This window comes from Penicillium macrosclerotiorum, assembly GCF_028827735.1.
Source record: "Penicillium macrosclerotiorum strain IBT 26536 chromosome Unknown utg000002l_segment0_segment0, whole genome shotgun sequence".
NCBI classification, from domain to species: domain Eukaryota; kingdom Fungi; phylum Ascomycota; class Eurotiomycetes; order Eurotiales; family Aspergillaceae; genus Penicillium; species Penicillium macrosclerotiorum.
In genome coordinates this window covers 4,201,333-4,215,649 of record NW_026643082.1, presented here as the reverse complement: position 1 = coordinate 4,215,649, position 14,317 = coordinate 4,201,333, and the positions used below count along the sequence as shown (strand labels likewise).

The 14,317-nt window shown below is 50.9% G+C and overlaps 3 protein-coding genes across 3 annotated transcripts; 1 reads left to right on the top strand and 2 right to left on the bottom strand.

Moving 5' to 3' along the window:
• Window positions 1-663: 663 nt before the first annotated feature.
• On the top strand, window positions 664-2,136 carry N7462_002655 (uncharacterized protein; the record flags this gene model as incomplete). Its single annotated transcript, XM_057074381.1, has 1 exon — window positions 664-2,136. The coding sequence occupies one exon, from the start codon at window positions 664-666 to the stop codon at window positions 2,134-2,136; it is 1,473 nt and encodes a 490-aa protein (XP_056938022.1).
• Window positions 2,137-3,161: 1,025 nt separating this feature from the next.
• Window positions 3,162-4,604, bottom strand: N7462_002654 (pyruvate dehydrogenase (acetyl-transferring) subunit E1 alpha; the record flags this gene model as incomplete). Its single annotated transcript, XM_057074380.1, has 4 exons — window positions 3,162-3,667; window positions 3,739-4,193; window positions 4,264-4,397; window positions 4,485-4,604. The coding sequence occupies 4 exons, from the start codon at window positions 4,602-4,604 to the stop codon at window positions 3,162-3,164; spliced, it is 1,215 nt and encodes a 404-aa protein (XP_056938021.1).
• Window positions 4,605-6,533: 1,929 nt separating this feature from the next.
• Window positions 6,534-7,067, bottom strand: N7462_002653 (uncharacterized protein; the record flags this gene model as incomplete). Its single annotated transcript, XM_057074379.1, has 1 exon — window positions 6,534-7,067. The coding sequence occupies one exon, from the start codon at window positions 7,065-7,067 to the stop codon at window positions 6,534-6,536; it is 534 nt and encodes a 177-aa protein (XP_056938020.1).
• Between the last annotated feature and the right edge of the window lie 7,250 nt (window positions 7,068-14,317).

The following is a 14,317-nucleotide window of genomic DNA, read 5'->3' as shown; positions in this document are numbered from 1 at the left end:
CATGACGTCTAGGGTCTCACCCCGAGAGGCCCTGAGAAGAAACTATGAAAAGACAATTGATCCATAATTCTGGGCAACGCTGTGACATCTGTTTGCAATGTATGTCTGGGAGTGATGATGTGATGATAGGTATAATCATATACAGGCGCTGCCCAAGCAAGCACTAATAGCTGTCCAGGCTGTGGCCACTAGCTGGGAAGGATAAAGAAATTGAACCCATATCTGCATTTCCAGTCTGATTACTGAGATATATCTGAACAAACGGTTCAATAAATAGAAATTCACGATTGTTGTTTGCCATATCTCTACTTCTACTCGTGTCATCACGCTGTAAATGCTGCGTAATACAAAGGCGGAGCCCAGCCCAGCCCAGTTGCAACTCCCGTGAAAATTACCGCCCGCGCCAAAATTTGCAAACGCGCCCGTGAATTTGCACTTCGGGCTCCCCCGAGATCGACGATATCAAGAAAGCTGGCCCGCAACTGGCACATTGTACGACGTATAATGACCATATTCCCCTGGCAAGAGAGCACTCACTCTCCATCCTCCCAATCCGCCGACCTATCACGACCTTCCAGCTTTAATAATCACCATCAAGCAGGGGCAACTCCTCCGTCCCCGTATCAACAATCAATTGCCCTGCACGGCTGCGTTCCCTCGTCAATGGTGCGCCACCCGTCGCAGGAATACATCCATTCGCCTTATCAAACTCATCAGACTCATCGGACAGCTCGTTCCACAGTGTCATCGGGCTTGCACCAGAGCTTCAGTCCAGCTACGCAGTCCGTTTCAGTCGCTGTAAGAAACCCTGTAACGGCAAATCACGCTGTTTCCGAAGCCAGCGAGGGCGACTCGGTTGACGAGGGCGGGGTCCGCCCTCTGCACAATGTAAGCGGGGTCGTTGTCGAAAGAGACCTTTATCGCATGTCAATGCCCGTGGGCACCACTCGCGCCGCAAAAGAAGGCTCGTTGGGCTCAACAACGCTAGATTCTCGCGGTTTGAAGCGTGTTCATGACCTCGATGCCGAGAATTACGGCGACATGCCCCGGAAACATGGCAAGCGACTCACAACCAAGGAGGAGGTCTCCCTTTTTGAGATCTGTAACCGCCATGCCGATAGCTTCGGCAAGCGCAGCGATATTTGCAACTGGTGGAAGACCGTCGCCGCAGAGTTTACGCATGCCCATGGCCGTCCTTATTCGTGGCATTCAGTGCGGCGAAAAGTAGAGATGGTCACAAAACAGCGTGTCAAATTTCTTGAGGATCAGAAGCAACGGCAACGAGATCAATTCGGGGCTAGCCTAACGGAAGAACTGATGAACCCACAATGGTGCGCTGTCCTCGATTCCTGGATTCCGACATGGCAGCGGTGGGAAGAAGCAGAGGCGAGACGTATTGCAAAGCGTGATGAGATGATGCGCCGTCGCTCGCAGTTAAAGCCAGGAGATCAATGGCGACCTCAGCAAGATCCCGCATCGGTTCAACTTAGACTTAGCTCGCCCTCCAGTCCCGATGACACCGGTCTGGACGCGAACCACCCGCTCCCCGATGATGGAACAAACTCTGTGGCCGAGATCACCCCGATTAACAACTCTGCTCCCGCATCTGCTGCCCCATCTATCCCTGTCTCTTCGTTTGGGGACTTTCCAACTCAAGTTTCCACCAGCGTCAAGCTGCCCCCGGGCTTTGAGAATATGTTTTCAAGTTCCCGAGTAGAGACAACAACCAAACAAGCGATAGCTTCCGAGCCTGTTGCGCCAACAAGCCCATCAGAACCATCTCCTACTAATCCTATGTTCAATGCTGTCCTTGAAACTCTTGGAAAACTCAACAAACATCTTGACGCCGCATCTGGAAACGGTAGCTCCGATTTACGTGCCTCCCCGGTGATTTCTGCCCTGGTCCAAGCCGCCTCTGAGTCCAGCGCTCAACCACAGCTACTCTCACAGGGCCGCTCCCACCAACTTAACTCTAACAACGCCCAGTCTATCAACATCGATCAGATTAAAGAGGAGCTACGGCAAGAAATGAAGGCTGAGCTCCACCGCGACCGTGCCGCGCTGGAAGAGAAGCTCGATTCCGTCCAGAGAACTCAAGAGATGATTCTTGAAATGCTACGGCAGCAATCCTCATAGATAGAAAATTCTCGCTCGCTCTCTATCTTGGTCTTGCTTTGGAGTGGATTTGCGGCTGTGATGAAAGGATAGATCGTGATTTTTATATTTATTCGCATGATACCCAATATAGTTCAGGTGCATATTCGCGACCTCAATCTCATTGATATACTTAGAAAGTGCCTGTTTTGAACCCAACAGAAACCAGTAGGCGGATGATCAAAATGCTTTAAAATATGAAATATTGCATGTACCAAAAGTGAACTCAGCTCACCCACTGTAGGTGCACCCTTCCATTACGATGTTAAAAAAGTAAGTCGAAACTAAGTATTCAAATCTCTCGAAAATCTCTACTAAATGGCGCTGAAATCACTTTATGTTGTTTTTCGAGCTGACAAAGTCCCCCCAACCAAAATAAGAGAATGTATCCTGAGCTTTCTCGGTCTACTAGTAATCTCGATATCTATTCAGCCGCGCCCACATAACACTACTCGGTTTTCGCCACCCAAGGTACTCCATTCATGCATTGACGATCGACTAAATTAAGATCACGGCCGACTCGTGCAGAAACATAATCTACATAAATATATGAAACTGTGGACTTTGCCTTGTTTGTACTAGCAGAGTCAATAACGAAAGGCTGATCTAACATTGAGCAATCAATCAGTAGACGGCATACCGGAGAGACTGATACATTTCGGCTACAGGTGGGCCTCAATCTTGCAGAGTGACTTCAGAACGACAATTGAGAAACCAAAGAAGTGATGACATAGCTCTACTCTAGAACAAAAACAAGCGGATGGCGAAAAACATAAGAGGTAATAGTAGTAGGAGTCATCGGCTAAATTACAGATAATGGTAGATAGGAACAGGGGATGCACTGGCGGAGTGGGGGATTATTCTTTCCCGCTTTTGAACGGGGTATCAGTCAAAACGAAACCCTGATAGCGCACCAAAACAAGCAGCTCTTTTCGGCAGGGCCCCGGTCACGGGTTTTTTCGTCCCAGAAATCTACCCAACGCACCGCGCAGAAAGGTCAAACTCATCTAGTAGTAGAAGGTCTCGTCGACGGTGCGGCCACGCATCCAGCGGGGCTCGGAGCCGCGGACGTAGATGTCCTCGAACAGAATGCGGGAGTTGTTGTCAGGGGCGGCCATCTTCTCGGCCTCAGCGACCTCCTGGTCGACGTTGGCGCGGGCAGCCTTGTCAATAGCCTTGAGCTCCTCCTCGGAGGTGACGCCCCACTCGAGCATCTTCTGCTTAAGACCGGCGATGGGGTCGTTGGTGGAGCGCATGCGCTGGATCTCCTCACGGCTGCGGTAGGTGGTACCGGGGTCGGACATGGAGTGACCACCATAGCGGTAGGTCACGTACTCAAAGACGAGAGGACCGTTGCCAGAGATGGCGTAGTTCTTGCCGTACTGGACGGCGGCCTTAGTGGCGAGGACGTCCATGCCGTTGACCTTAATACCGGGAATGTACTGGCCACGCTTGTAGTACTCGGTCAGGGCGGAGGAGCGGGCGGCGGAGGTACCCATGCCATACTTGTTGTCTATGGTCTATGTGTTAGTTGAAACTGTGCGTGTGACTAGACGGAAAGAAAAGACAAGAGAGAGAACATACTCTCGCAGCCGAACAGGGCAGGCAGGTTCCACAGCTTAGCCATGTTGAAAGCCTCGAAGACCTGGCCCTGGTTGGAGGCACCATCACCGTACAGAATGATGGAGGTGTTGGGCTGCTCATTGTACTGCTGAGCGAAAGCCAGGCCAGCACCGACAGGAACCTGGGCACCGACAATACCGTTACCACCGTAGAAGTTCTCGGCGAACATGTGCATAGAACCGCCCTTTCCGTAGGCGATACCCTCACGGCGACCCAGCAGCTCACCGATGATCGACTTGACGGTGGCACCGCGCATCAGAGCGTAACCGTGGCAGCGGTAGGCGGTGATGACCTTGTCCTGACGATTAATAGCGTGCTCAATACCGACAGCGACGGCTTCCTGGCCGGTCGACAGATGGCAGAAACCACGGATCTTCTTCTCCTTGTAGAGGCGATCGGCGGCCATCTCCATACGTCTGTAATGCGAGGGGGGAAACAAATCGTCAGAAGCTGCCCAGAATCAATCGAGAGGGCACCAGCGCATACCTGATCGAGACCATATCGTGGTACATCTGCTTCAGCTCCTTCTTGGTGGTCTCCAGAGTGTAGGGAGGCGGGTCGAGCTCGTAGGTCTCGAAGCTCTCATCGGAGAGGCGGACGGTGAACGGCTTGTCATCATCCTATACAGAGAAGTTCCCAGAATTAGCATTGAGTATTCCGGGCCCTGCGATGCGTTTTCCACTTTTCCGGATGAGTTCTCAACAAACCTGCGGGATGTTCTCGGCGTGCGACGAAGCGGCATCGGTGGTGACAGAGCGACGGGTCAGAGGGGCAAATGCCTGCCGGCGCAGGGGCGCAGCCTGGCGGGCCGCAGTACGGAAGAGCATGATGCACGACGAGAAGCCCAATTGAAGATGGGGGGAAGGATGGAGGGAGATAGCGACACTTTTCCGTCAGATGTTGGGAACAAACTTTCCCGATTACTTAATCCCTTCCCGTTCGGGGGCCGCCGGTGTGGCGGCTGCAAACAGGCCAAACCACGGAGCTGGCCTACAGGCAGTGACCGGGTTGAAGATCATTTAGAAGCTCCTAGCTGTCGGAAATAGAGTCAATCCTTTGATATTTTGACGACGCAAGTGATACAGTAAAGTAATTGCCCTGTCGATCTCTGAATTACAGTTGATGGCGTGTTGAACTCCCTCTCTGCTCCCAGTTGATTGCCGGAGCAAAGCCCGGGGACGACAGCAATTACCGGCAATCCACCCCAACAAGAATCATCCAATTCCCGCGCAAAAGTGTCTCAGAATTGGTGGAACAAATCAAGGTAGATTTGAATGAAAAGTGTATCTATTTCGGTTCCTGTTCCGATGACTCCGGGGGTCATACAGATATCCTCCTCTTCGTTCGCATTTCGATCGGAACTATTGCAATAAGAGGCCGGGCCCCTGAGTCCCTCGAGGTACGCAGCAGCTGAATATAGAAAGGTATAATCTATGCTTCTGTATTCAAAAAATAGGTCAATCTGTATCGTACGAACCACGATATGAATATGATGATCAAGGCATATCAAAATATCAAATCATCTCTGGCAGTTTCCAAGAGACATATCAAGCTTTCCGTTGGCGATGTCGCCTTCCTATGAACAAATTTTTAACAATGCTGCATCGAAACTAGGATTGTCACACCCATCCCGGCTTTTCTGAGCCGCGTTGCAACAATGTCTTCGTGCTTGATATCCTCTTCTTGAAAATCAAGGATTCTATCTTCGCGAATTTCGTGCACCGAATCAAAATGGAGCCAAATCACCCGATCTGAAGAATCTTTCACAATCATCATGTTGCGTGGGGCTATATCTTTGTGGGCTCCTAGGGCTCTGTGTAATTCCTTGATACCTGCCACGAAGTTATTCCAGCTTCACGATGTAGAAGTCTCCAAGCTAATCCATTCCAGATCGGGGGTGTACTCTAAGGAAATTATACGTGGAAACTCCTGGGACAGGAACTGGACAAGAATTCCGGGAAGCTATAGCAGCCTATGTCTATAAGTGGTCATCCTATCGATTCTCAAATCTTCTATACACTGAAGTAGATTCCTCATATAAGTAACCAGGGCTTATAGTTCTACCCAACCGAGTTCGCCTATAGCCTTATATCGAAGACGGTTACGGCTAGTCAGTAGCGAAGGGTCACAGGTATTTATTAGCCTTGAACTTAAGCATCGGGTCTATCGGTATGTATGGCAGTGTTATTTGAAATCAGGTCTTCCACTACGACCATTCAATGATTAGAGCGTGAGAATCGGGAGCTGGCTGACCGGCTTAATTGAGCTTAGTTACGCTCTAAAAAATTACCACAGAGAGTCGAGGAGTAAAAGACGTAGACAACAGCCGTAGAAAAAGATACGCGAGAGTCGAAATTTGGGAGTAGAGCTAAGGAAGAATTAACGCATGTAAAATGACGGAGGTGTTGAAGGTATTATAGAGCTACCAATTTTGAACATAGCTGTGGCAAGAGAAACGCTGCGAGGCGAACGAAGATACTGCGCGTCCGCCTACTCTGGCCAGATGAGAGAAAGCTTGATCTCTACTAAATAAGCTTGAAAAGATTGTATGTGCGCCCAAATAAAGCTGCAAACATGCCACTATAGTAGAGAATTCACAGTCTCTCTGCCACCCATCTTAAATGACAGGCCTCAGAATCCAGATCCCGACAGAAGTCATCATCTTCAACAGCACACCAAAAGTCCCACACAGTTCCTGTCTCCTTTGCACATTGCTGCCAAAGTTTATTCAATGTCTCTATATTGCGTAAAACATCTCACCATTTTTGCGCAGCGTCCCACTTTCCAGCAGAACGACTGCCAAAGCGAACTCCTGTAATTGTGGCGCCCTTCTCTGGAGCCAGGAGATGGATCATGCATTTTGCTACCTCAACTTGCCTCTCCCAGCTCCACATATGCATGAAGTATCCAGAGTTGATCACTTTAAATTTCTTCACGAGGCTCATGATCTTAGGCGTGTCTATAAAGGATTTCTGAACCAGAAACGTAGACTTGAGGCGAGATTCATCTTGAAACATCTCGTTTCCTAGATCAACATAGGCTTGTCGCAATCCTAGGCCGATCAGGTTTTCCGATGGGGCTCCATCATGAACCAGACGTCGTATGTCCTGGCCAATTCCGCAGCCCAGATCCAGGAATAGCTTGCCAGCTTTGACCTGGTCGAAAACGAACAAGTAACTTGTAAACTTATAGAGATCGAAGTCGAGGAGCATGAATTTCTGAAAGCAAGGATAGGTTTCGATTTCCCATGCTCTCTTAGCCTGTCCACGATGTAAGATCATCTTTGCCATTTGTAGATAGACTGAATGCTAATGGATCTCGGGAACTAGTCGTCTTGCAAGCTATTGAGTCAAGAAAACCCTGTGTTTTCGGCACCCACGGTGGACGATCGAGATCTTTTGGAATGAATTCGGTCACGTTCAACCTCAGGCTAATGTTGAGACCATTGGTGTCGGGCGGTCTGTCCACAGCGGTCGGTTATTATAATATGAATATCACCCTAGGTAGGTTGTGAGATCATATTGTTGCCCTTGATGACTCCATTCTAAAACACCATCCAGCTGCTGTATGCTTTGCTGTTGGACTTGTTACAGCATGCTATTTTGATTCTTGGTATACACGGGTAAGGAAAAAGAATCTTTCTAATTATTTACTTGCAATATTTTGTCTATGTACTCTAAGTACACACTGATGCCCCATATGAGTCTCAGCTTGCAAGGTTGCAACCCCTCTCAGCCCTGAAAAGCAATGAAAGCAGACATGGAACCTCGGTGATACAAAAGTGAAATGTTGACATTCATACAACTGTACAAAATCACTGGGGATTCTGAAAGTCAATAACCAATGACATGTGATCGAAAGAGACTTTTTGGAGAATTTGATATAGTTTAAAGCTATTCAGGACTCTTAGGATAGATAAAATACTTCAAGCTCTTCCTCGGGGTATTAGAGTGGCAGGGCGACCTACTTCGTCAATCTATCAAGGCTACAGACAGATCTGCTCGTCACTTGATTTGCGAGGACATGGATCATCCCCAGCCCTTCAACCAAGATTCTGTATACCCAAAAAGAATCTTGGAGCATTCTGAGAGCTCGTAGAGGCTTCTTATGATGCTGAAGGAAAAGAATATTAGTTCTCAACTCGTCTTCTCCAGTGGATGATAGTGCCATATAGTCTGTGGTAATTGAAGTTTCAGGCTGATTTATCTGCTTTAGAATCAAATACTCTTTGATACATAAGACCGCCATGGAGTGCCAACCAGAGTACCATCTCTTTGTCCTGCCAGGTAGTACCAACCAACTCCGCGTGATGCGCAGATGAAGGGTGCGATAACCTAGCCAAGGAGAGCCGCTAATCTTGCCTATAACAGGGTCTGGCTAATTAAACCATGATGAGACTTCACCAAGACCCTCACCCAAGTCCAAAATCTGGGCCTCTGACTTGACCCTCAACAGCCCTCACTTAGATAAAGTGATTCCGCTTTACCTCAACACGCTACATAAAACTATGCTTCGTCCTATAGGGCTTAGGATGATTCAAGAAGAAGTTCCATAAGCGCATTCGTTTAAATCGCAAGATATCTAGCTAGCAAGGTCTGACAGTCGTCGAATCTAAGAATATAGATTCAACATTGCTAGCGAGTGTTGAAGCTATCCAAATTAATACTACAGAGCTTGCTCGGCAGCCTACTACAGGCGCTCAGCCTACCACTAGGCATATTTTCCAGTGATCTAGATAGTTTAAATTAGGGCACATAATCAGCCAGTGCCCTAATAGATAGATTGAATCAATATATTTAGCGGTATTGGAAAGCTTCAGTGCCGAAAATTGAATCTATAGATGGGGTAGCCACTCGCCAGTGACTTACGTTGTGTTCCTGAGGAGTCACTAAGCGGTCACTATGCGATCACTGAAAATTAGCCAAGCCTTACATATCTTTGCTTGATGTGATCACTGAGTCTGAACCCGTACTGGCATCTACTCCCTAAGCCTGAGCCTGAGCATCCCTTCACAAAAGCGGCAGCGGCCAGGATAGAAAAGCCACACCCGCCAGACATTACATGGTCTAGATAGGCATACATAGACCGGGCAGGGCTATTCCAAATGCCCTACATACTCCTCCATACATCGGCCAGACAGACCTCCACCGGCCGCCTCCGCCCCCTCCTTATCGCGGTCCAGAACCTGCTAAGGGGATCTCGAAAGGAAACGCATCCATGCAGAACGCAACCACCACCAATAGCCCTTCGCATCCTCCATCCCAAAACGCGATCGCATTCTTTCCCTGTTGTAGTAAAGCACACCTCCCCAACTGCATGGATGTAGCATGTGACAAGCACCTGCTTGTCGCGTCGACCCTCCCAAACCAGCACCACAGACAAGCCCCCGCCAAGCACGTCGCTGCACTTCGTCGTAAACCCTGCGACCTGCAGCGCCCGTCTCCCTGCAGACCTTCTCCGACAGCGCTCGCCAGTTCCCAGGGCCCCCAGCATGCATTATGCACCTAGTTCAACGGCGGGGGCCCTAGGTGCTTTTCTGCCACCCACTAAGTCGCGCAACCAGGCTAGCGTAGGGCGTTTCATTTCCAAACCTTATTCAGGCTGCTTCCTAGATAGGGTCGTGCTGGGGGGAAACAAGGAAGCTTGGTACAGGATGAGAGGCTCGATATTCCGGTGGATCTACTTTCGGGCAGGCATTGTCCGACCGAGTCTGTGGGAGCAGGGAGAGAGGCTGGGACGCTAGGAATTGGAGGGCATGTAATTCCGAACTCTGGCCAGAGTCGGTCGTTCATAGCCTGAAACACCGGCTCGACCTGTTTCCCCCTAAGCACGGATCCTAGGAAGTACGTACGAGGCCGGGCCGGGAATGTCTATCTTATATGTGACCGATCAACTCCTGCACTCGGGGAACACGTTGTGTAAAGCCAAATGCTATGTAGTTAGTCCGGACTTCGTACTCTGTACATAAGACCCTCATATGCGATTCCAAAGACCAAGACTGGAATTTTGGAATATTAGCGAGAAGCCACCCCTTTGGCCGGGCTTTGCTCCGGTGGAGAAGATTCTGGCGCTGACTGGAGCGTCTCCGCTCTGCAAAGTTCCAACGGCGAAGATCATCAGGAGCGACTGCTAGACTACAAGCTAGACCATCTGCACAGGAGAGCTGAATTTTGGGTCTCCAAAGTCAAACATTTCCTTTTTTTTGAACGTGTGAAGAGGAGACCTAGTAGTTTTTTTGTTCCTTGTTTTTGGTACCATGTCGAAGATCTCAAATACCTGTAGTGGCCCCTGTTTACTCTGGACATAGTCGAGCAATGCTGTTGGGGCGACGCCGTCAGAGTTTGATCGTCGTATGAAAGTGGAGGCGCGACATGACTCGTGTCTTTCCATGAGAAGTCCCGGCCTGCTCATGTTTTCGTTTTACATTTTGTGGTGACTATCTGGTGATTGACGTCTCCGATGGGGCCTTTCATTTCCGTAGGGCCAAAGTTGACAGCTCTTCAGGGGCCGGGGGACGGGGGACGGGGGACGGGGGACGGGGGACGGGGGACGGGGGACGGGGGACGGGGAGCCCAACCGGCCCAAGTTACAAGTTACAGAGCACATACTATTTCCCCTATCTGGAGTACGCCATGTACTCTGTACCGAGAGAGAGACTTTGACATGCTTTCCCTCTGATACTCTGGGCAATACTACGAGTCATCTTGGTGCCCCCTCTCCCCCCCCCGGTCCCACGACAAATTCTCCGACTCGTCACGTTCCGCCAAGGCGCGGATCTAGAGGCCTAGTCGACAGATCCAATGCCAAAAAAGCCCAACCTAGACGCAGCGACAGACCCTAAACTTGACTTGTCCACAGTCTAAAATATGACAGGAAAATAACATAGCGCCAGCTGGAAAGCTGGGCAAAATCCGTACGATGCCAATAGTCCGTCCTCGTGAGGCAATTGTCTCCAGAGCAAAGCAAAATGTGTATTTCGCAGCCCCTTTCAACCTAGTCATGTCAAACCCAGTCTCCAGCGCGTGACGGGACGGGAACTGTATGTAATACCAAAGAAGGGCCCGCTACAGGAGGCCGAGGACCCGAGCCGTCCACACACCCTCTAAAACCAGTGCCGGGGATGATCGCCATATACGCGACATTGGAAACCCCACCGTGGCGGCCAACCGGGCCCGGTTACTCGAAAACTTGAGATTGGAGTACGTGCGATGCCCCGGTGATGTGCACGATAGTTTCTCCTAGCTCCTGCTACTCCCTATTACCTGCGCATCGCGACCAGCGCTATTTGGTGGGAGGGAAAAGGGGGGGGGGGGGGGGGGGGGGGGCGCTCCTTGGTGTGGGGAAGGGATTGGCCATGCCATATGTAGTCATAGTACCAGAGCGCGCGGCAACGATTGGCTTGGGCGCGGAAAATGGGGAGGAAAAGGGGACAGAATAACAGGGACATTGATGGCAAATTGCATGCAGTAGAAGAGGGGCTACGTTCGGAATGCTAGACGGAGAGACGGTGGATTGCACTCATTGGAAATGGCCCAAAGGCGAGGGGGTCCGATCTGGCCCACAGATGCTGTCTCCATCAATTCTTCGGCGAGGAGATGAAAGATGGTCCACGCCAGGAGATCATCCCGGGTGAAAGTCCCCAGGATATCTGCCGAAAAGTCCCTGACATCTGCTGGGCTACCGTTTTCAGCGAGCCGTTCCAATGGGCGAGGATTGATAAGGGCCCAGGTATGACGTGCCGGAAAGTTAGGACAGAGCCAAAGCTTCAGTCGTGCTGGTTGAACCTGAAAAAGAATCCCGACTTTCGCGGTGACAGAAAACGTCTCGAAGAAGATCGACAAAGTTCGGCAGCCAAGCGCCAATCACAGTAAGAATAGCCGCGGGCGGTGTCGACCCGGGGATTGATCCGGCTGAGTCATCATGGCAGATCGCCGGTTCCACGGTTGAGGCGACAATTAAAGATGTTGAGGTTTTCAATGGTTGCCAATGGCTGTCGACTATGATCAATGGTTCCTTTGCCGAGCAGTTGGAGAAAATGAAGATCTGGAGAATTTGGAGAAGGAGAGATCCTGAAGAACCGCGTTTCCATGGGAAGGCCTTCCCACGATGACTGACCCCTCAGTGTCGGCAGGGGAGAATTGGCGTGCCCAAACTAAAGAGGCGAAAGGGAGAGGCGAAAATTGTCAACCAGAGGAGAAATCAAAGAAAGGCTCTCCCGTATTGACAAGGTGGTATTCGAGGTGTGGTCGGGCTATCACGGTCCGCGGGTTGTTTACAGATGTTCCGGAATCCCCTTTCTCCACGGTAATGCTCCATGTCGATCGGCCCTGCAGGCGGGCGCAAGAAATATATTTTCGACACGCAGCTGCGTCTACAGCGCCAATCTTCGACCACTTTGTCAACGCGCAGCATTGTTTAAGTATACAACTCCACAAAACCTCCGATCGGCCACGGAAAACCCGTCGTTGTCCGTCCCTCCGTTGCATCGCGGTCCGGCTGGAGTCCGATCAGGATTCCCGATAGTTCGCCCCTCCGCCCTAAACCATGGGTGCCTGCTCGGCTCCTTCGGGCACCAGCACCCTGGGTCCAACAGAATCAATCGCACGAACAGCACCAAATGCGAGGTTCTGGAGCACGACCCGAATCATGGTGCCCAACCAACAGGTGGAGCGGAGTGGGAACTATGTACAATGAAGGTTGATCGAACCTCGCAACTATGACGAAAACAGTTAGCCAGGCTAGAGACCGACAGCCTCAATCGGATTTGATATTGAACGCGTATCTTGGGGCGGCGAGAGCCGCACGGGAATGGATATGTTTCTGATGTGGATCTTTTTTGATCATGCTGTCGGTTCAGCAACGTCCTGCGTGAGAGGGGCACGCCTGAAGCAGCGGAAGGGGATGGTGGGCTCCACGCAGGCCCGTTCACCTTCCCATTTCAGATTCCAGCTTGCCCTGTTCCCACTTCTGGTGTTCCGTCCGGAGGACAGAGTACATGCAGGAGAGCTGGATCTTGGTTTGGAGCCGGCAGCAGACTGGAGACGATGGAGGCGAGGGAGAACTACGGTAGGTACAGAGAGTCGGAGACTGCAGTAGACTGCAGTGGCGCCGAGGTTAGCGGCGCATAGTACGAACTCAGCAGAATCTCTCTCCAGTCAGAGGCGAAGAATTGAGGAACCCAGGGCCACGACGTAAGGGGGAAGCTGCATCTCGACGGCCAGAATGGAGTCGCAGATGCACGACCGGACGAACCTGTATGTCATCCAACCACGTTTTTTGGAGGGGACGAGAGGGGGGGCCATGCGGGATGGAATCTTCTTTGGCTTCCACCGATGGAGACCGGAGTTACAGGAGTCGCTAGTGCCCGATGAATAGATTACTCTATTGACCTCTTAATCTATTTGATTTTCCTCCACTCGGGTCTGGGTATCGCGATATCCATGATATCCATACGGCTCAACCGCACTAGGGGCCGATCGGAGACGAACATTTGTCCCTAAAATTCGCCGAATCCTCGCAATGGTAAAAACTTATCTGATGGCTGTGATCGTTTCATTGCCGCTGCATAGGCTGGTTTATGAGCTTTTGGGAAGTCGGCAGTCCCTCGGTTCTGTCTGCCGTGCTCTGACGCGCGATCGAAGGGATCGATATAGTTCCCTCGTGATCTCTCTCTCTCTCTCTCTCTCTCGCCACCATTCGACCTGGAATTATCGACTTCTCTCGATGGTCCGACTGTCGAGCTGTATGCTTCTGTATGGATCATGACGCTAATGGAGTCAAGAGAGTCAAGGGCGACTTTCTTTCAGGGGGCATTGGCCCGACCCACGGCTCAGGACCCAACGGGATCCATCCTTTGGAGGGGGGGCATCTGAGCCAACCATGTTGGATGACGCGAAACCAGCCAGTTGAATCCTCCAGGACCAGCCCCCAATCCATGGCTCGTCCAGTCGCTAGCGCTCCAGTCTCGAGGGTCGGCAGCCAGTCCAGCTGGTGCGAGAGTACGCTGTAGAGCCTGCAAGAATGGAAAAGCGGTTCCCAGTGGATCCGATCGTGCTCTCCAGATACCGTGTGCCTGTTCCACGGACTTGCGATCGCCATTTCCCCTCTTCACAACTTATGTGTTTTTGCGTTTCTGTCTCCCTCTCTTTTTTTTTTTTTTTCCCGAAGCGACACTGGGCCCGTGACCCAAAAGAGGGCTAAGGCGACTAAGAAACTAGGGTGCGCCGGCTGTAATTATCCCCCCTCCAGTGATCAGCTTTCCTTTCAACCTTTCCATGACCCCCTGTCGCTCCTTCATACAATCTCATACAGAGTCCTCTTCATTCCTTACATTCCTTACTCCTTGGACTCTGAACCGGGTCCGCTTGTCCTCCCGTACGGCGTCGTGGACGGAGTACGGAGTACACTTAGGGTATAGCTGCCCCCATCCACCTCGTGTCCCCCTGGTACATTTCCGGCCTCGACATTGACGGGACTCCGCGCTTGACCGTGAGGGGTTCTTCGTACACTCGACTACGTTCCTTCTTCCCCGTACCTTTGT